Source organism: Bactrocera oleae, chromosome 6 (genome assembly GCF_042242935.1).
Source record: "Bactrocera oleae isolate idBacOlea1 chromosome 6, idBacOlea1, whole genome shotgun sequence".
Classification (NCBI taxonomy): domain Eukaryota; kingdom Metazoa; phylum Arthropoda; class Insecta; order Diptera; family Tephritidae; genus Bactrocera; species Bactrocera oleae.
Window position 1 is genome coordinate 39092183 of NC_091540.1, and position 24075 is coordinate 39116257.

The 24075-nt window shown below is 34.0% G+C and overlaps 2 protein-coding genes across 4 annotated transcripts in view; one reads left to right on the plus strand and one right to left on the minus strand.

Moving 5' to 3' along the window:
* Positions 1–24075, minus strand: part of MCU (mitochondrial calcium uniporter) — a 147686-nt gene that overhangs the window by 44293 nt on the left and 79318 nt on the right. The window lies entirely within an intron of this gene.
* The window catches only part of jv (javelin), a 43593-nt gene continuing 24591 nt past the window's right edge, over positions 5074–24075 (plus strand). The window contains exons 1-2 of the mRNA XM_070111302.1: positions 5074–5285; positions 21972–22163. Coding sequence (XP_069967403.1) covers positions 5074–5285; positions 21972–22163 — 404 coding nt within the window. The remainder of the gene's footprint in view (positions 5286–21971; positions 22164–24075) is intronic.

A 24075-nucleotide genomic window follows, 5' to 3' on the forward strand; every position in this document is an offset into this window, starting at 1 on the left:
ACATAACAATCTGTAAATGTTATGTTGTGCTGGTACTAGCCAAACTATTGCCGCACAGGTAATTTTTCAAGCCAAAAACGATGAAATGACAATTGCAGTAATTCAATAACAGCACAAACAAAAGCAAAACCAAAATGCTCATAAAAGAGGTGCCAAACAAATTGGAGCAGTGCAAATGTACTTTATGAGGCATTACATCACATAAGTGCACATATGTATGTATGGTAAATATCTACTAATGAATTGTATGTAAAATAGTTAAAATAAGATTAAGACAACTAAAAACACAATGACACGCAAATAAAGAGGGAATGAAAGCGTCAAAAATAAATGTTGCAACAGCTTAAAGCGACCTTCCCGACAACAAACAAGCGGCCAACAAGCCGCATCTGCTACACTAGCATATATTATATTATATGATTATTATACATACTCGTATTTATATTAGATATGTTGTGTACATATGTACTTGTACATATGTGGTGGAGAGTACAATGAGACAAGTGCAGCCTGAATCTTTTGTTATTATATAATGTCTTCATAATGCGCAAGATAGGTCAGGGAGCATGTAATAAAAGTGTAAAGTGTTTAGGGTCAACTACTGGTGTCTAAGAAAACTGACACTCTGTGCACAATTGTGGATATATGTACCAATAAATGCACATCTGTATGCCTACAACGAAAATATTAAAAACTGAAAACACATATCTTTATGTAATGAAACTGATTTTTTAAAGCCGAACAAGTAATGAAGTTTATATATATTCAATATTGAACTGGACTCTTTGGTAAGCTGGTACATATTTATTTTTAAGCTTTTGGCCAGTAAGTTTGATGTCCCAGAGTTCAAGTAAGTTTTTTCTCTATTATCTTATCCTAGGAAAACTAAGGTATTTGAGAATATTTTCGAATGTACCATAGTGAACCCGTCATTGCTCTAATAACTTTACTAATGTCAATATATGTATTGTAGATTAAATAGGTCTTTTCTTCGATTTTTTTTCTTATTTCGATAGTCTATACTCTAAAAAATAACATACTAAAATTTTTACCTAATATTTCAAATATTTTTTGAGTTACAGACTTCTGAAGTGTTGTTGAATTCGATTGAGTTTTGGCAAGCCAAAAACAACCAAAATTTTGGGTAACATTTTTTATTTATTTTCGATCATAGGTTTTTGGTTAAAATTCAACTTTTTTAAAGCGCCGTCAATTTGTAAATTTTTAATTTCTTTTCGATCGTAGGTCAGGAGAATTCTTTTAGGTTTCATAAACGGAGATGACCAGACTAATTTTACTGTACTTTTTTTTAAATATGAAAAAATATATATATCTTAAAACAATTACTGTAGTAGTTGTTTGTAACTTTGTAATAAAAATTGCCTTTTTTAGGTTGTTTCAAGACTTAGGTTCGATCTTCATCTAACATCGAAACGCTGAATATCCTCAATATAAAAGGAAAATTAAATGAAAGCCAACCATCCTTGTAGGAATCAGAGGCCGGACAAGATTTTCTTCAAATTTTCCCTTTGGAAACAAACCGCAAAATTAGTTTTATGAAAAAAGCTTGAGAAAGATCATTATATTTTTTTATTTTTGTAAAAAAGGTGACACAATAATATAAATATATATAGAAAAACGGCTTGATCACAAATGAGCACCTAAAATGCCTATACCAAATATAAAGACAACTTAAAACCTCAGAAATTGAGGAAGACAAAAAATGTTTCCTCATATCATCACATCATGATTGAAATATCAAACTTTTACATTTTATAAATTAAATTGTATCTTGGTATACCCTGAGCAGTGTATGTTAAGTTTGCCGCAAAGTTCGTAAAACCCAGAAGGAAATGTCGGAGATCTTATATGATATATATATATAATAGATTAGCGTGCCGAGCTGCGTCGGTTTAGCTATGTCCGTCTGTCTGTTTATATACGATCTAGTCCCTCAGTTTTTGAGATATCGCTCTGTAACCTGTTGCTACAGAGTATAATAGTTTTGTTCACCTAACGGTTGTTTGTATCACATAAAACTAATCGAGTTAGATATAGTGTTATATATGTATATATAAATGATGAAGAGACGAGTTGAAATCTGGGTGACTGTCTGTCCGTCCGTCTGTCCGTCTGTCTGTCCGTCCGTCCGTCCGTCCGTGCAAGCTTTAACTTGAGTAAAAATTGAGATATCTTTATGAAACTTGGTAGACATGTTTCTTAGTACCGTGCGACGGTTGGTATTGCAGATGGGCGTAATCGCACCACTGCCACGCCCACAAAATGTCATTAATCAAAAACAAATAAATTGCCATAACTAAGCTCCGCAATAAGATACAAAACTGTTATTTGGTACACAGGATCACATTAGGGAGGGGCATCTGCAGTCAAAATTTTTTTAAAGTGGGCGTGGTCCCGCTTCTAATAGGTTTAATGTGCATATCTCCTAAACCGCTAATGCTATAATAACAAAATTCACTGGAAGTAAATATTTTTAGAACCTCTACCTACAGTGTGAAAATAGCAGAAATTGGGTGGCAACTCCGCCCACTCCTCATATAACGGTACTGTTAAAAACTAGATAGAGATAGATAAATCAGAGACATTAAATTTTATCTCTGAGATGGTATGAGATGACTTTATAGGAACCGCATTCAAAATTAGTCAGTGGGCGTGGCACCGCCCACTGTAAGGTGAAACCCCATATCTTGGGATCTGCTTAACCGATTTCAACCAAATTCGGTGCATGACGTTCCTTTCATATTTTTATGTTATAGTGCGAAAATGGGCGAAAGTGGACTACAACCACGCCTATTTCCCATATAACACCATTTTCAATTCCATCTGATTCTTTCACTTTCCACTATGCATATCAAGCAACAATGATTATATCGGGGTAAAACTTTGCGTGAATAATGCGTTTAAAGTATGCCACCTTGTGACCAAAAATTGTCTAAATCGAACCAAAAATGTTCAAGCCCCTAAGTACTAAATATGTGGACCCCAGTGCCTATAGTTGACCTTCTAACGAAAATATCAGTCAATCCACAATGAAATCTCAAACGATTATACCATTTGACTTTGCGAGAGTATAAAATGTTCGGTTACATCCGAACTTAGCCCTTCCTTACTTGTCTTATTTGAGTTTTTCCCTAACTCACCCAACTTAGTTAAGCACTCCTCTAAGATGAAAATGATTTCGCAACTTTAAGTATCTGCTGCAACTGGACGACTTAGTATCTAAGCTTAGGTTCGTTTAAGATATCCGCTGATTTACTCACATATTCTAACTTTTACTATGTTATATTGACCAATTGTAGGTAGTTCAAACTGTTATCCAACAATTGTTAGCATTGAATAGTTTTCATGTTGTAGTTAATCTGTGTACCGACTGTTTAGCAAAGACATCATAGACCAGCAAACACAAAAGTTTACCGCAGCTGTCGGATATCTATGTACTATTGGAGTAGTATTTGTGTAAAAAGCTGGCAATGGCTTTTGTGCAGGAGCAACGAGTGAAACGAATTGAAAAATGTTTTTCAAGGCGACATTGTCGCAACTACAACAAAACAATTAGTCAAACAGCACAATTTTTCGCCACCGGCATCATTGCTATAATCATCAATGACATGTTGCATGCCCCCAAAAGAAACACACCGAAGAGTTGGCTCATAACACACGCATACGCATAATTAATAGCCTCATGCCTGTAAAATATGAAATCGTGCTCGAATACCCGCGTATCTCCACATATCATATACACACATATTTAAATACACTCGTATGTAAGTGTGTTTGTGGTTGCATGCGTCGCTTTTCATACATTTAAACACATAATTTCCACTCAGTCAAAGCAATCTTTGGGGCCGGAAGTGCTTTTGTGTTGCTCTGCGTCATAAAGCCGTGCATATGTATTTATGTATGTATTAGGTCGCAATGGTCGCAATCCACCTGGTGGTGGCGCTTTGGCTGAGCGTGAATGAGCAGCGGCGACAGGAAGTTTGTTTATTCAGTCGTGCCGCTGTCAACTGCGCTGTCGGCCGTTTGAAGTGTAACAAAACATTGAAAAGCATAAAGCACAGAATTTCAGCCGACGAGTGCGCACAAACATGCAAATACATATTTACTGGCATGTACATATATACATATGTACGTATGTGTGAGTGTGTGTGCAGTAGGGCAGCCGCTGCGGGCATTCCTAGGCATAAGTCGCACAATTACTCGGCAATCACTCGCACCTGTTGAATGCACCATTGAAAGCTATTCAGCTGAGTTGTTGCGTGTAATTGCATGCATACATACATATGTATATGCATAAATAAGTGAGTACATAAGTACACTCTATTATGCATTATACAAAGTGTTAGATGCAGCATAATGTGTTTGTTGCTGTGACGTTATTGTAAATTACTTTGACAGCGAATGGTCAACAATGAGTAGTCAAATGACAAAAACAAAAGAAAATTTAATTCCGTTAATGCTAAGAGAATTTCATCTAATATTAATATCTCTTTGTTCGTTCTGTTTACTTTGCCATTCATCCGCTTTCGATAAGATTTTGCCAACTTATAGAATTCTTTGCAGTCGGGAGATGTTTGAAAAATTGCGATAGGGTGGGTCGTTGTCAAACAGTGTAGCAATACAATGTATTATCAAAAAAATGGAAATTGATATTTTTATTAATTACGGGTTACTACGCATAACGATTTTTCTTTGCGCGATCAATTCGCGGAAAACAGTTTATATTTTTTTGTAAATTAACACATGTTCAATTCAACTGACGTGTAGGGTTAGGTTAGGTTAGAGGGTCGATCCTAAGAAGGATCAAATAGCCGGATCAATAGACCCTTACATGTCGACAAAGCTCTTTGTGCCTATGACAAACTTGTTGAGACGGCCAATATCTGTTCCGGCCAAATCTTCTGGTCCGCCGAATGTGTGACTGCCGAGATGTTTCAGTCTCAACCTAGCGAAAGCCGGACAGTGGAGGAGAAAGTGCCGGGATGTTTCCACTTCCCCCTCCTCCATACAACTTTGACAACTAGCATCGGGTAGTATTCTAAGCCGCACCGCATGAGTTCCCATTGGACAGTGCACAGTGAGAACTCCTACTATGGCGGAGAGATGAATTTTGTTCAAGGCGAGAATATCCCCCTACCTCCTGCGATCCACTCTCGACCAGAAGGATCGCGCAGTCGCGCAGGAGTTGGTCGTCGACCAGAGTCCATTGGTCCAGAGCCAGAACGCAAGACGTTAGTGAAGAATCAACTCGATCCCATTCCGATGTGAGCTTGGCAAGCTTGACTCTCTCCTTGATGTTTGGCCTCCAAGAAAGCTTTCTATCAAGGATAAGCCCTAGGTATTTCACCTTATCAACAGGTTGAAGACGTGAACGCCCGAAAGAGGGGAGAGGCACATTTGGGATCTTATACCTCTTAGTAAATAAAACCATTTCGGTTTTACTTGGCTTGACGGCTAGGCCGCTTCTATTTGCCTAGTTGGATACCACGTTTAGATACCCTTCAATGATTCAGGAACTCATAGACGGTATTCAGGAATTTTCCTTTAACCATAAGTACCACATCATCAGCATAGGCATGTAGCTGTTGCTTCTCGAGTTCTAACAATTAAAGCGCTTTATTGCAAAATTATCGAATATGTAAGATCTCATAAATTATACACCAAACAATGGTTATTAGATAATTGTATTCTTTTTTTTAATTTCGTATTAAAAAAGTTTGGATAATATATGCATCGAGCGCAGTTCGAACTTCTAACAGAAATTCTTCCGAAGGCATTTTGGAAACGTATAGCTTCTTCTTTAATAGATAGCGTATAATTCGTACAATAATTTACACATGCCTAGGTTCGGGTATATCTGCTAACTCAAAGTAACAGAAATGTTGGGTTGTTACTGAAATGTTATGAAATCACTAGACGATTTTCCTTAACTAATTTTATTTTAGGCTTTTTGAAACTAATTTTTATTTGTTTCTTTTGCAAACAAAAGCAAAAGTCTTTATTAGCTTTTTACTGAGATCTTGTATGATAGGTAGTCCTGTACATTGTTGTCCAAAATTGTTCAACACTTTGTAGTAAATCCTTCCTACACAATTACTTTAAACTTAAATTAAATTACCTTTACCGGTATTATTTTAAAATTCTTGACAAAACATGAATTAATAAAACAAAATTTCGATTATAAAACTTTACATACATATTAATTTATATTTCCCTTCCAAATAGGAGACAGTTTCGGCGATAATCTCTTTATTGTCCCTAAAATTCTTTTAAACGAGAATTTTTGATCAGCCAATGTGGTAGATGAGAACACAATCCGAAGTCCAATTCATGTAATTTAGACACCGTTTTCACTGCTCTATGACACAGTTATTGTATGGATAAAACTGTTCTTTCTTCTTATTATTATCCATAATCCATCCATTATATATTTCCTTTTAAAGATAGTCTATGAAATTTAATCCATCATCCCACTTGTATTATATAGACACCATAATATATATCATAAAAATAGTGTTTCATTATTTTACGAAATTCCATTTTAAACTCAACACTCCCGTCGCTCAAAAACTATATTTATATTATGAAACTATTGTCCAACAGCTGCGAGGTTTTTATGTGTGTGTGTTAGATCTAGCTACAAAGATGTGTATGGATCCAATTCAAGTAGTGCTCTCTCATAAAAATAACATGTATATACTTTTCAGCTGCCTAATGACGGCTCTGACGAAGTAATTTTCATTGCTGCATTTTGCTAAATAAAAAAATCTACATAAAAAATGGCATAGTGGAGTCAAATAATGCCAGAATTTCTCATTTGCAGTTTTTTATATTTTTATGAAAGTGTGTGATAAAGATCAGTCAAAATCCATACAAGCAGGTACTGCAAGTTCCCGCAGGATTGCATCGAACGCAGCAAAATCGTAATGACTAGCACAATTGTCAGCTATAAATCACCACGGACAGAAATTCTTACAAGTTTTTGACGTAGTCATACTACAAAGATATATTTGTGCATATACAAGTACATATTTGCAACAAATAGAGTGTATTAAAGTGATGAATGCGTATAGAAATGTGAATGTTTAACACTACAGTAACAAGTAAGGTATGGCTAAGTTCGGATGTAACCGAACATTTTATACTCTCGCAAAGTCAAATGGTATACTCCTTTTAGATTTCTTTGTGGATCTTGCCGCCTTGTTCTATGTTGACCGATATTTTCAGTAAAAAGTCAGCTATAGTCACTACTTAGGGGCTTGAACAGTTTTATTCGATTTCGACAATTTTTGGTCACAAAGTGGCATACTTTAAACGTATTATTCAAGCAAAGTTGTACGCCGATATAATCATTGTTGCATGATTTGCATACTGGAGAGTGAAAACATCAGATGCGATGGGAGTGGGCGGGGTTGTCACCCGATTTCACCCATTTCCACACCGTAGATAGAGGTGCTAAAAATATTTGTTCTCAGTGAATTTTGTTATTATAGCTTTAGCAGTTTAGGAGATATGCACATTAAACCGCAGATGCCCCTTAATGGGATCCTGTGTGCCAAATACCAACCTTGTATCTTATTGTGGAGCTTAGTTATGGCAATTTAGTTGTTTTTGATTAATGGTGTTTTGTGGGCGTGGCAGTGGTCCGATTACGCCCATCTGTAATACCAACCGTCTCACGATACCAAGAAACATGTCTACCAAGTTTCATAAAGATATCTCAATTTTTACTCAAGTTACAGCTTGCATGGACGGACGGACGGACAGACTCTTCATCCTGATCATTTACCTATATCTGACTCGATTAGTTTTAGCTGATACAAACAACCGTTAGGTGAACAAAACTATTATACTCTGTAGCAACAGGTTGCGAGAGTATAAAAAAGTAGAAAGTAAATAAAGTAGTTTATAACATAATAATATGAATAAGCAAGTATTCCACGAGACGACAATCGTCAGATTTTAGTCAGAAATAGATAGGTTACACAGTGGACGCATATCTGTTTAGTTTAATATATTTTGTTCAGGTCATCTGTTGGTTTTAATAAAAAGTATTGATTCATCGACTTTTTCTTTCTCTAATGCAACTATAATCAATTACGATGTTTTCTTCAACAGTTAGATTTATTTCAGGATATTCTCGTTGTTAATAAATTTTTCGAACTATATTCATGTTTCATAGTATATTCATCTTTAAATACAGAACACTTTCCATTATGTCGGTTAGTATACCACATTTGGCTCATAAACAAACGTAAGTAAGCAGACACTAAGAAACTATTGCTCGGTTCAGCACGCTTTCAATACTGATTGTTGTCGTTAGTTTTGTAAATTTTTTGCCAGTATTCGTGTTGTTGTTTTCACGTTGGGAACCACATGCCCTCAATTGCCAGCAAATATGTACAATATTTGCTGAATATTTGTGTTTTATCTATGCAAATAGGAGGGCAGTTGAATAACTACGTAAGATTTTTCATGAAAAATGTATTACCAATCGTATTTAATCTTTTTCTAATATTTCCCTTTTCACATAAAATAATTTCCTTTTGTTTCTTTGAAAAAATTTAAATGAGTATAAGTCATGGCCGAATTCGTTCAATGCCTCTTAGTATTGAGTACCTTCTTTTTTTAGAAGCGTCTAAGTATTAGTAACATACTTGTAAAATTTTTTAGAAAAACTGGATTTAAACGCGTCTTAAGCTAATATCAATTTTCCACCGTAAAACGTGTTCTTATTAGACTCTAATCAATGAATAATTTTCCTAAAGGATTACAGTAATCATGACAATGCTGCCAAACACACACTAAATGAGATATATAGATCAAACTCCACACGAACATAAAAAAGGCTTTACCAATCAAGGCAAAAAATGTTTTTCGATACGGATTTAGCACGCAAAATGCAAAAAAATAGGAACTTGAAAAATGGAATACTTCTTTAACATGCGCCTTGATTATTTGTACCATAACTGACATGAGCTTCACTGCAAGTTTTATGTACTAGTTTTCCATCTAATAATGGACCCGATCGAGTCAAGTTTGCTATTCAGTGTATAATATCAAATATTCTATTACATTTCAAGATTACTATTGGGAAATTCAACTTTTTATTCTAAAATCAATTCAAGAATTGAACCGAACCATTTTTTAAATTTTCGTGAAAACAACCAAAGTCTGTTAATATTATACTAACAGACGATAATTACAAGTGTTGCAAGTAAGGCGTCGATATATTGAATCAGCCTCGTACATGTTTGATTTGTTTTTAGTACATGGTATTCTATATTGCGCATACTTATATATGTATGTATATCATGCTTATATATATACATACTTGATGTTTTAGCTATTTGATTTTTGATTTACACGTCACTAAAGTTGATGCCTAGCAGGCTTTGGTATTGACTGATCGGAATATACCTACTGAAGAATATTCAAGAAAATTGTTTGCAGAAGCACAATAAATAAACAATTCAGATTGTTAAGCAAGTGGTTGCAACGCGGAAAAGTGGAAATTGATTGCATTCATAAATAAACTTTGTTAAATGGTAGGCATATACACTGAAAGGAGAATATGTAAAGTATTTAATTCTACATATTATTTGTAATAAATTAGAGGAGGTATTCACTTTTAAAGTAAGATTACTTTAGGTTGGCAAGTAACAAATTTATACATACTTAGCATATTTATGTGCATATAGGTTGAAAACGTAAAAATATTACTTTCTTCGTTGGATTTATTAGATCAGGGAAAACCCGCCACCAGCACCTATATTATGCAATAATATGAATGGCTGCTTATAACTAATTTTTGTTTGACTAAATTGCCACACAATTTCAGAATCTAACTACAGTGTGAGATTAAAGATAGTTTTAATAACTTTTATAATGATATTTTTCATAATATTTGAATTGTGGCGCGGTTTCAATCGCCTTTGTATTTTTATTTGCGAAATGTCACATTAAACCCATTCAGTCAACTGGGAGCTCGGTAGATGCATTATGCTCTTTTGTTTGAAAATTGTTTTATGAGCAGAAATTACAATTTCTACTTTTCTCGATCTATTGGTATTCATTTGTGAATAATCTTTATTATCCTATCTAGGGGTAAATGACACCTCAGAAAACTTAAATATATATATATTTTTAATAATCAGAACAAAGTTTCTAAGTCTAAAGCAGATTCTCTATAGTTTTAGCTTTTACCCCTACAATAAAATTTATTGCATATTGATAATCTGATATAAAAATTAAAATTTTTTTTTTATAAAAAATGTATTATAATGCTGTCGAAGTTAACGGTTTTTCTTTTTCTCATATTTGTGGAATAGAAAAATACATTTAAAATTGTTATATGCAAATGAAATGTAATTTCCAGAAGGCTGGCAAGGTGGTTTGCTAAAAATATCTCTTGAATGAAATAATACTTCGACAAGGTAGGCTGGAGCGTTGGCCAATATCTATAAAACTAGTATGGATTTATGGAAAATTATTGTAAATGTGAACTGAAAGAACCCAAGGTCACTTTTCTTATTGTATTCGCTGGAGCATTAATGCAAATTCACAGTTTAAGAAGAGTTCATTATCATTTGAATAAGTCCAAAACTTTAATCGAGTTTCAATCAGCAAATGATACGAAGTACTGATAAATAACATTATCAATAGACTAATAAGCTATACAAAGTAGACGAGACCACATTTAAATTATATTATTTTTTATTATTGTGCATAATTAATGACTTCTATTTAAAATTATAATTTTTTTGGTTGCTCTGGAAATCTTAGTAAATTTTGATGTTTCAAGTATGCATATTTCGAATTTGATCATGAAAATATTGAATGTGTTCTTACTTTAATGTTTATTGCATTTTTGCATATTTTGATGAAGTATTGGCTTGTTAGTAAAAAATTATCTTTTCCCGTCATGATTAGGGTTCAAGCATCCTGCGAGCTCAGGCTCCTTGATAAAAATCAAGCGTGAAGTTTACAAAATGTTCTGTTTTACTCAATAAAAATTTTCCATTTGGTTTGGTATTCTAAAGTCATTGGCATGTTTTTAGAGACAATGATGTCGCCAAATTCTCAGAAATCAGTATGATATGGTAAATGGGATGGGAATATACTCCAAAGTTATTTTCTCAAAATGAACTCAGTAAGTTAATAAGTGATCAAATTAGGAATGAAAAACAATTTTTCAAAACGTTCGGCGTGAATGGATATTGTTTTAATTACACTTGTAGAAAATTTCCGAAGCTTAGTAGAGGAAAGCTGATAAGTAGGATGTGTAAAAATCCTAAAATACGGCAATTAATCAAAGATACAAATTTATCAATATTATGACTGTTCCGAAAATGAATTCTTAGAAAAGTTTTGTGTTGATAGTCGAACATTTTCTCATAAAGCACCAAATTATGAAGAAATTTTGCAAAATGTGCTGACAAATCAGACTCTAGAAGAAAATATGTGTACAAAGATAGACTACCACCGCAATCATCTGGATAATTGTCGGATAATCTATGGAATAATAGAGAGTAAAAGAGAGAGCGGTTTTATTAGGATATAAAAGTGATGGACGAAAGGTATCAAGTTGAGGTGATCGCCACATGTTGGCAGATTACCACTAGTCCTTAAAAAGTGTTTGTCAACTGAAAATTATAAAAGAAATGCTTATGAAAGCTTTAGCTTAAACATAAATAAGAGCAAATCTTACAAAACCGTTCATTGTTTCATAAATTGTGAGCACAAATATATTCAAAATCGATCTTACATTTAGGGCAACAACTACTGTAGTTTTGTAATCTTAAGAAAAATCTAGTAAACATACAAATTACTGTAGAAATAAGGAGTATATGAAAAAGTTATCAAACATCCAAATCTATAATTCAAAAATTGAATATAAATAAAATAGCCAAATATTTGTCGGATTATTATCGCTGAATGCCAACGACCATTACGCAAGTCAACAATGCATTCAATTACATATAATAGATTTATTAGTTTGATAATTTCGTCAATTGGCGCTTGGGTTCAATAAACTCTATTCCTCCTTAATAAATTGTAATGTAATTACCGAAATCTCTCTTGCGAAATCATCAAAAAGTATAAAAACGCATTGAATTATCATATTGCAATATTCAAATTGTTGAAAGCACGTATTATTTCTACACACACACACACACACACGAAAATGTAAATGTCACGAACTAAATCCAAGTTCCGCGACTAAAACCAACGTGGGAAAGCCAATTTGCGCATTTTTGAAAACAATTTTTTTCTTATAATGAGTGAAAAGTGAAAATTCGTGCTGGTGATTTATGAGCGGACGGACGAAGCAAATGGAATGCCTCGCAGAAGAGAGACGCTTTTAGAATATTTTCAAAATAATATATTACTTGTTTTCGTTTACATTAAAATTTTCACTGAAATACCGCAAAAAAATCAACAATTTACAACAGCTTTATTTTGATTGCTGCTCTTCAGCCACTGTCATCCGCTGCCTACCAAAGCGCTGCGGTTGGGTTGCTGTTTGGTTTCGTCGCTGTCAACAGCCAATGTTGTAATGCTGCCACCGAGTTGACACGAGTGTCACTGAGTATTTGGCAAAAAACCTCAACGCTTCATAATGCTACACAACAATACTGCAACAAAAACAATAGCTAATGTCTGTAGCGCTAGTGGAAGAGTGTGTGCGGAGCGTAAGAGGTGAGCTTGGCTTGCTGGCGGTTGAAATTGGATGAGTCAAACCGCGCTGTGTGGTAATTTGTAGATCGCTCCACACACAGCCGACGCGATCATAGGCTTGGCTCGCACGCATTGGCTCAATGTGGTGCTGGTGGTTGATGGTAAACTAATACACGGCGGCGTTAAAGCGGAGCTTTGGTTGGAAATTTGCTAACTGAAAATATGAAGTCCATGCGCGTTGACTGTTATGGTTCGTCGCAACAGTCCAAAATGAGACGCGAACGCGGCAGCAGCAAGCAAGCGGCTTCGAATTGAGAACCAACCAACCGATCGCGCGTGCAAAAAAAAATAATTTCATTAAAAATAATTTTAATTCAAATGAAATAGTTAACTTTTTTTTATGTTAGCTTAAAATTTGCTGAAAACACATGTTAACCGCGATTGGAATTAAGTAAAAATCCAACTTTATTTAGAAACCGTGCTGCCACATAGTAACAAATAAATTCTATCGTACATATTTGTGTACATAAAGCAAATTGAATTGAATTGCTGTTTGCCGAAACTAATCAAGTTCGCAATCGAGTGAAATAATTGTTGGATAAATAAACACAAACGCTTGCGCTAACACACAGACAGGACCGTCTTCTACACGCGCATCGCCGTCACGGCAAAAAATCGGTGAGACTTTGTGCAGAAGTTTAATTGCCACATTCGTTAAGTTTCCAGTTTCGCTGTTTTGGCGTTCCGAGGAGTGCCTCCTCTTAGTGGGTGGGTATATATGTATGTAAGCGTTTGTGTTTGTGTGAGAATCAGTGTCGCCGACATTTCGTGTCAATATTGATGTGGCAAGGTTTGCTTGCCAAAAAGGCTGCTTGGGTTTGAACTAGCAGATTTTAATAATTCAGTATTGCAATTTGGTGCTCATTACACTTGCCGAGAACATAAACTGTCATTGACGCGGTTGCACGCTGTGTGTGCTTAACGGCAGCTTTGCTTGCGCAGTTGGCCTCACTTGCTTCGGTAATTCAATTTTAAATGTTTGTTCATTTGCTTGCTGGGTTTTTGTTGTAGTTGTGTAATTGTGAATTTGTTTATGAGAATTTAATTAGTTTAAAATCTGCAAAAGAATATGTGAATATTCAAAGTGCATTACTTTTAATAACATCTGAATAGAGTCTTATAAATTAGTTAAACTTTCTGGTGCATATAACTTGGGCTAGATTTAATTAATTAAATTAGAGTAACATTGTGACTATACTTTAACTCTACCAGCCTATTAATTAAGCTGAAGGATATTTGCTGTGTGTGGAATTAAACACCAAACGGTGTTTCAAAGCCTGGCAGGTATATAAATAAGGCAACATTTTAGCTTAGAAATCAAAGAATCGATATTAAGGAAATTTAAAATGAACGTATATGTCAAGATCTAGAATTTTTAAGTAACCGTAATATTATATGTTATTAAGTCAATTTCTTTTAATAATTGCAATGAAAAATAGTTATGTTCCCAAAGTTTAAGTGGAAATGCAACACGTTCATGTTTTATAAACCACTAATGTGAGTAGCTCTCCTTCAGGACCCGAGCAAGAGGCGTTTTTCTAAGCCTTGCATACACACTAGTTAAAAGAGATTTTCATCGATCGTTTTGAAAATTGGCAGCCACTTATTTTTTATATAAACCTAAAACTGAAAAAAAATTTTTTTACAAAAAATTTTGAAAGTTTGCAAAGAATCATCCATTTTTGTTTTCACACTTGCAAATAATGTAGAAGAGAGACATACAATATAATAAGAGTAAATTTAAAGTTCGTTTGTCTTAACATAGAAAGTACGGCTTCCAGAATGTACGCTAAATGCTGCGTCTGTTTGTGACCGGCAATATGGGTTCGCTATTATCTTTGGTGTTTTTCTAAGAAAATTAAAAAAAAAAAAAAATATGGGAACATATCCACATGTACATATCAAAATGTCCTCTAAGTTTTAATGCATTATATTTATTTTTTACCTTTAGAAAACCCATGTATATTATACATATACATATATGTGTATCTACATACATACAATATGTCCCATCTTTATATATGTATGTATATTGTGTAGTAACAATTGATGTCTTTCCTTTAAAACTATTCTTCTCCCCCTTAAAACTTCAATGTTAGTATGCTCGATCCGTTGGTAACAGCTTTTAGGAATTTTTGCTCTATCTATTGGCTTAAAAGCATTATCGAGAATCTAAGAATCAAGAGTCAAAATGACGTTGCCCTTTTAAATCTTGTATATGGCGTACTAGCTCGCCACTTGCTTTAAATATCAAAATATATTCTAAGGTTACTTACACAAATTTTAATAATTTGCTAATTTATATCACTTCTTATTCTTTCACCACATGGAGTAGTGCTATACTTGTATTAATTCCCATACAATCTCATACCTTTAAATATAGTATTTTTTCGTTTCATACCAGCACCAACATATAAGGATTATAATTTTCTTTCTTCATATGAATTTATATTTACTACTTTTGACGAACTCAAATCTACAGAGGAAAAATTTTTGTTTTCTAGTTTTATCATTATTTACTTTTAATAATGATAACTATGTTATATAATTTTTAATTAATAATTAATTTTTGGGGTGTAAGGCCAAATTATGTATATTGCCTGTTTGCTTCTCATACAGGACTTTTTATTTTTGGCTTGAGCTTCATATCCGGCTCGAAGGACCAAAATATATAAACCCAATGAAGAATCCTTAGACTCTTACCGCTGGTGTGGGAAAAATAAAGATCTTCATTGAGCTGAGGATATTTTCATTCTAATTATACTCCGCAACCTGTTGCTACAGAGTATAATAGTTTTGTACACCTAACGGTTGTTTGTATCACCTAAAACTTATCGAGTTAGATATAAGGTTATGCATATAATATAAATGATCAGGATGAAGAGACGAGTTGAAATCCGGGTGACTGTCTGTCCGACCGTCCGTCTGTCTGTCCGTCCGTGCAAGCTCTAACTTGAGTAAAAATTGAGATATCTTTATGAAACTTGGTAGACATGTTTCTTGGTACCGTGAGACGGTTGGTATTGCAGATGGGCGTAATCGGACCACTGCCACGCCCACAAAACACCATTAATCAAAAACAAATAAATTGCCATAACTAAGCTCCGCAATAAGATACAAGACTGTTATTTGGTACACAGGATCACATTAGGGAGGGGCATCTGCAGTTAAATTTTTTTTTAAAGTGGGTTTGGTCTCGCCCCTAATAGGTTTAATGTGCATATCTCCTAAACTTAGGTGAAAACCCATATCTTGGGATCAGCTTAACCAATTTCTACCACATTCGGTACATAACATTCTTCTCATATCTCTATGTTATAGTGCAAAAATGGGCGAAATCGGATTACAACCACGCCTATTTCCCATATAACACCATTTTCAATTCCATCTGCATGATGCAAATTAAGCAACAATGATTGTATCGGGGTAAAACTTTGCGTGAATAATGCGTTTAAAGTATGCCACTTTGTGACTGTTCCTAGGTACTGAATATGTGAACCACAGTGGATTTAGTTGGATTTATACCGAAAATATCGGTCAATGTGTGAGATATATAATTGAAATTCGACCTTTTCGAATATTACACATGAAAAAACGTTAATTTCGATTGCTATAACACTCTTCAAAGGTGATTTTCTTTATAGTATAAAAGAGTATAAAAAGATTTTTTTTCTTGATTTTGATCCGTCAGTTCAAATGGCAGCTATATGCTTTCGTGGCCCGATCTGAGTGACTTATTCGGAGATTATAGCTATGGCAAATTTCGTAACGATACCTTGTATAGTTATAAAAGTTATCCATACAAAGACTTTGGTTTGATCGGTCAGTTTGTATGCTAGCTATATGATATATTGGTCCAATCTGAACCGTTTCTTCGGATATTATAGCGATGACGTAAATAATATTCTGTGTCAAATTTCGTGAAGATATCTCCTCAAATTGGGCTCTTTGGTACGTAAGTAGTTTTGACGATTAATAAGTACTTGTTTCTAATATTACTTTCCTCTTCCACACATTTTTGACATTCCCATTCGAATTCGAACTATCAAAATGATACGACAGATTAAATAAATGTTTGTGTGATGAGAAAAAGTTTTTCATTGGAAAAAAAATTTTTTCGCCTGAAAACTAAGTTGATAATTTAAAACAAATTAAACTGCTAAATGTTTTCCTGAAACTCTCTGATATTGTTAATTTAATTAAGGAATGCTTTCAATAAATAATTGTGACTTTACTAATTGGCAATAAATTATGAATAAATAAATATCGATTATAAATTGTATAGACATGTACATGTTGACAACACTTGATCGCATTTGGTGTAATTGAAGTATTTCATTTCAGTCGGGACCTCAGGATTTTCATTACCTATTGCCACAAATGGTGCTTTCGACTCTTACACATACGAATCGTACACATATACATATGTATATATACGAATTGTACACATATACATATGTATATATGCAGGGGTGTGTGAGTTAATTGTTGGACTTGTAAAGCCTCAACTTGCATAAAGTGGCGAATCGCATTCAGAAAGCACATTACATTTATTATTTAAAACTAAATAAATGGAGTTGTGTGAAATTTTTGTAAAAAACGGAATATTAAATCAGTTGTGGCAAATAAGTGTCAGTACACATGCGATGCATATATGTATATAGCATTTTTAAGTGTAGATATATGGGAATATGTATTTAATAATTTGGAATTTTCTATTCGTAGCTAACAATTGTAGGTTATGCTTTTAATTAATTTAATGCAATTTATACAGTTAATAGGCACTAAATAATGTTGTTGCAATTTAAATATTGCTGTAATGAAAAATAAAAATGTTGTAAAAACACTATTGCAACAGCTAGCTTATTAAAACGTAAATTGCCGGCTATTGGGGCATGCAACAGTGCATGGGTTAAGGTAATTTGTCTGCAGGCGATTGTGGTTTATTTAATCATTTAATTTTTTGTAAATAAAAATTCAAACAAAAAGTAAACAAGATTTTTTACAAAATGGGTGGTTTACAAAATATTCTACATTTCGAAAATTCAGTTAATAGATTAAGTCCTAAATGTTTTTAGGAAAGCTTCTTTTAAACACGGTGCAACGAAAATGTGTGGTACAAAAACCGTAATAATAAATCTATACTATAGCTATCATGAAGGTTGAATCAAATAATTGGTTGATTTCAATAAATTTTTTAATACGAGTACATACTTAGAGGATTTGAAACAGAAAATTCAAAATGTTGCCATCTGTTTTAACATTTTACATCTAGCAATTTTGCAAGAGCTTAGAAAATGTTTACTAATGGAAATGCTTTTAAGGTCCTGCCACTGCTCCCAATTCGTAAAACAAAAAAAGTATTTGAGAAGATAATTATTACCTACTAAGAACTTTTACAATGAAAATTTGTTTGATATTGAACAGCTGCTTAAGTTATTTAATTAAATTGATAAAATAAATACAATTAAGGATATATTTTGCAACACTGACGAAAAAGTTTAGAACTGCCCAGTGTGACCGCAGGTGATTTTTGGTAGTTAAAAAAAAAAACAACTACTACATGAAATGTTTGGAAATTATTTATGCATAATTTTAATTTTAATTAAAAAAAAAAAAAGTCTTCCACTATTGCAGTGATTGTGGCCTTCAGCGTGATTGAACAGAAATAATTAAACAAATTAAATGACTAAACGGCTACACAGCCGATTTCGGCAAATGCCATACAGTTAACGAAACATTCAATTTATTGTAGGAAACTGTTGCTGACCTCCAAGATCGTGCGATTTAACACCGCTGGACTATTTTTTGTCGGATGATGCAAAGTCATTTGTCTACGCAAATAAGGCCGAGACGATTGACGCCTTGGAAAAGAATATGCGGCACATCAAAAACAAAATTTATATAAAGCGTGGCAACGATATTTCCGCGAAAAGTGGACGATTCCAAAACTGACATGATCAACTAGATGTGATTGTCGAATTTTTGCTAATAAAAAAATGAAAAGCCAATGCCTTATACACAACAACAACGTCCGCTTTTAAAACAATAAACCCAACGGTTGTCATCCCATTGGGTGTGTACTGCACACAATTTCTTTCACATGTTTGAAAGGTAAGGGTCTGAACTGCATAGTTCAATGAGCAGGATTTGTTTACCTTATAAAAAAGCGGACAACTACTACATCTATTAAAATGTTTCACCAAAATAGTATACGAAGAATTTTCGTATGCCTTACGAGAGAGTTAAAAGATTATATATTATACAGAACAATAATTTAATTTACAAACATAGAAACTGTTTTTGAAAAAAACTCTGAATGAATTTCGAATTGAATTTAATATTCGAACTCAACCAAAGCATGAAGAGAAATCATGTGACAAATGTATTCTATATCAACGGTGGTTAAAGATTGAATAACAATTTGGATCAACATTATATCCTCCTGACTCGAAATAACTATTAATTTTACACTCCTATTGTACACACTAAATAACTTAATTATTAAGATCGATTTACTTAGTAAATATTTCGTTTATTCCAGGAATTTATTTAAAGAGTTGGAATCATAGGATAAAAAGTTGTGGAAGACGTTTACAAAGTATAAGAAAGAGGTTTTACTAAATGTCCTCTATCGAAAAAATAAGAAATGGTGCAAAAAATTAAATCAAATTTTGTGAGGCTCATAGTTTGAGCGTTGTGAACGTCCAATACTTCGACATTGCGGTTTAATTGCTTGCAATTTGTCAAACATTTACACACAATCTTAATTGTGGTTCAGCATGACCAAGGGCAAAAATAACAACAGTGTTTGTATGTACAGTTTTTGGTGATATCATTTGAAATCAATCAAATCAATTGGAAATCACTTTGACAGCTATTCACTGTACACGCAGTGTTATGTATATAAGTCCTTTTATAAACATACATACATATACATTTGATTACAGCATTGTAAATAAAACTGAATTTTTGATTTACTCATATACCTTTCTACCTTCAAGCAAAAATTGTACGCCGTACTTCTTTATGACACCCATATAAAATAAAGTGTGAGAAATGTAGGCTTAAATTCAATCCTGAACCAAATTGTGTAAACAGTTTTTTTTTGTAAACAGTGAATTTATTATTGCAAATATACCTATGTACATTAGAGCGGGTTAATTTACAGGGAACCAGAATCGGAAAAACCACGTATGCTGGATATATTCTGCGTTCATTCTGCACAACTTTGCCTAAAAGAATATGGGTCTAAACCGGTTTCGAGTCAGCGATTTTTTAGGTGAAGTTTAATTTTTAGGGATTATAAAAATGTCCTCGTAAGTTTCTGAGTTATCCGAATGAAATTTAATACAAAGAAGCATTTTGACATTCTCTTGATCATTTGTCGGAATCGGCCAGATCGGACAACTATATCACATATCTCCCTTACAACCGATTATTCAGTTATTTTATTTTTCAGTTGCCTTTAACTAACTAAGAGCATGTCATTTTACAGAACAATTTTTACAGAATTTCATTCGGATCGCTCGAATTTAAGTTGTAATATCGTGTGTTCTTTTAGAGGCATATAATTTCTAATAAATATGTGGGTCAACCGGCTGCCTAAATTAAAACTTTTGTTTGACATCTTTAATATACAAAATTACCTTATAAAAACTTAGATCAGAAAAGTTAGTAAAAAACTAGAGCTTATTTTCAGCGAATTTTCAGTATACTATATCAATCGTCTCAGTATTAAATGGCTTCAACCGGAGGGTTTATCAAGTCATTCACTCTCTATCACTTTATTGGATCATATCGGAAATTGCGTAATAAGATGCGTCTCCATTAGACTACTATTGGGGAATTTTCTAGTCATTTGCCTATGCTTGTGTCTGTGTTATAACTGACTAGTTAAAAACTAATATTCGTCGTTTAATTAGCGACGTATGAACGATTGTGAGTCGAGAGCTGTGGTCATACGAAATCCATCCTATAAGTACAAGTGTATGAAGTTCTGGTTTTCACTTTAGTCAAGTTTGTTGACTCGCATGTCAGGCGATGTAAAATTTAAAGTGGTTTTCATATATACTCTATATTGGTGTATCAGTGCTTGTCGCTTGGCATTACAATTTTGTCAATCGAATGCACTCAGTACGGGGAGCAGGACTGTCACTACAATTCGCAAAAAATGTATGAAATTACCTGAAAGACTTCAACAGTTCAAGCAGTGCTTGCGAATTAATCAGATAGGAAGCTCATATTGCAGAAATATTGTTTGAACACATATACAAATGCATGATTGCATGATAGGGAAAATAGATATGTACATAGGTATATGCATATATAGGTATGTATGTAGATGTGTTTGGGCCACTGACAGCAGCGACACTCTTCAGCTGCGTTCACCAATATTACATAAATGAATATATTATTTCTTTTTGTTAGCGGGAATATGCGATTTCGCGGCAATTGGCAATTGGCAGGTAACAGCATGGTGCACCTACAAACACACTTTCATACATATGCATAAATATATATTCACGAATATGTGAAATTGTATGTGCCAGTATTTGGGTCGCATTTCCACTGCACCAATTCGTTGCCTCTGGACAAATGCGTCACAAAAGCTACAACCACATGCACATACCTCTACATATGTATGTTATGTTTGTACAGTATTATATGTATGTATGAGTACACTGTGTGGCGCATTGTTTGGACGTATGTTTTCATATGTAAATTCAATTCGAAAATTATTGTGTTGGCAGTTCATTGACATCGAGCGTGGCTTATTGTGTGCGTTACAGTTATGACAAAGGGTTCGGCCACTTCCGAAATTGACATTTAAATGTTTACTAAGCTCGCTTCGAGCACGCATACACATCCATATACAGGTTGGTTGAAAGTTCCTCCTCTCACCAAAAAATAGAACTACTAGCTCCAAATTTCTTTTTCTCAAGTTGGTACATCTGTCGTGAGAACACATGCAAATTAACAAGTCATTCTGTCAATTAATTCTTTGTTTACATGCAATTTGAAGTTGACGTGTCAGAGTTATTTTTTAATATGGAAAACATTGAATATCGCGCAGTAATTAGATTCTTTGTTTTGAAAGGTTTAAGAGCAAAGGAAATTTATGAAAAATTATTAAAAGTTAAGGAGTCCTCACCTTAAAAATGCACTGTTGAATTTTGGGCTGTTGAATTTAAATACGGTCGTACTAGGCTTGAAGACGATTTACGCGAAGGACGACCAAAAACCTCAACCACATCAGAAATCATTGAGCAAGTTTATAATATTGTTAGTGAAGATCCCAGTTTAACTAAGCGTGAAATTGCTAATGCCATAGTCATCTCAGACGAATGCGTACTTCATATTTTACATGGAGAATTACATATGAAAAAGCTGTTTGGAAAGTGAGTGTCGCACACGTTACCAATTCAACAAAAACTGGATCGAAAACAAATTTCTGAGCATAATTTGGAGCGTTTTAATCAGAATAAAACCGAGTTCTTGCGTCGTTTTATAACTATGTATGAGGCTTGGATCTAGCACCATGATCCTAAATTGAAACAAGAACGTTTACAGTGGACTGAAGCTGGTTGTTCAGCAAAGAAGGTTATGGTATCAGGTTTTTGGGGTGCAAAAGGTTCATTGATTATCTGCAGGAAGGTAAAACAATCAACTCTGAATATTATTGCAGCCTTTTGGATCAGCTGGATGAAAAAATTCATGAGAAAAGACCTGGTTTCCAGCACTGCTTGAGTATCCCCCCTATTAACCAGAATTGGCTCCCAGCGACTACAATTCTTCAGAAACCTGAAACAATTTCTTTGTGAAAAGCGATTTTCGTCGAATGAAGAAGCTATTACAGCCGTAGTTGGGTATTTTGCAGAACTTCTGGAAAGTCATTATAGGGACGGCATAAAATTATTAGAGGATCATTAGAATAAGTGTATTGAAGTGAAGGGAGATTATATTGAATAAAAAAATATGTTTCGTACCAAAAACAGTATTTTTTCATTTCCACCGCCGAAACTTTTCAACCAACCTGTACATGCATATATTATATATGTGTATGCAAATTATATACATAGCTGACTTTTATTGCTTTTGTGATAATTTATTATTTAGATAACATAGATTTAATGTTGTTAAAGCTTTCTATTTATTCGTTTAGATTAAATGAAAATGCAGACTGACAACGCCGCAGAATTGCATTGTTATCTCTGGCCCATAAATTTGAGTTATGCTTTCAATATTTTACTTCTTTAGTTCGAACCAAATCATATAAAAATGTAAGAAAAAAATATTTCGAGCGCTTTCGATGGAAAAACTTTAAATAGTCTGTAGTAGTTCTTTTCATACTCTCGCAACATATTGCGTACACTGTAATTTGATTTCTTTAGCGGTTGGTGGTAATGTCTACCACTAATCCAGTTAGATAAACAAGTATATCAAATTTGACCTGGACTAGTCCATAAACTGCGCATGCAAATCAAAACGATAAATGTTGCCACCTTTATCCAAAATCTTTGAGAATGTACTCATAAATAGGCTCAAAGCAATAATCGATCGTAAACATCTCATCAATTCGGACTGCTGCTCAAATAAAAATGCATGTTACCCAAACAATATTGCGAAATAATTGCTTCCTACTTAAAAGGTAGATATTTCCGCATTAAACAAGTGGATGCATACTCTAACTTGCAACCGATAGAAGCAGGTGTTCCCCAGGGTAGCGTGTTGATGCCAATGCATTATTTGCTAGTAGTAGTAAGTTATGTAACAGCGACATTTGCGGATGACAGCGTATTGTTCGCAGCAGGAGAAACAACCTCAGTATCTATTCGACGAGTGCAGATAGCAGGCAATGCAATTACCAAGTGGGCATCTAAGTGGCGCATCAAATTAAACGACTCCAAATCATTTCACGTCGACTTTACATTGAAAAAATCGGCATATCGTCCAATTTAATATAAATAATACTGCTATACCATAGTGCTAAGTACCTAGGTATCACCTTAGATGCTACGCTTCGCTAGAAAGAGCATGCAAAAAAAAATGAAGTGAGCTTGATATGAAATTTGCTAAACTTTACCACCTAGTTGGCAGGAGATCCAGTTTATTAGTCCGTAACATGTTGTTAATATGCAACCAAGTTCTAAAGCTAGACTGGGCTTACGGAGCCCAACTATGGGGTTGCTCAAGTCAAAGCTCTATTGCCTGCATTCAGCGCTTTCAAAGTAAGGTAATAAGGACTTTAGTTAATGCTCTTTGGTACGTTAGATCTGCTGACCTACACCGTTATCTAGGCGTGAATTCAGT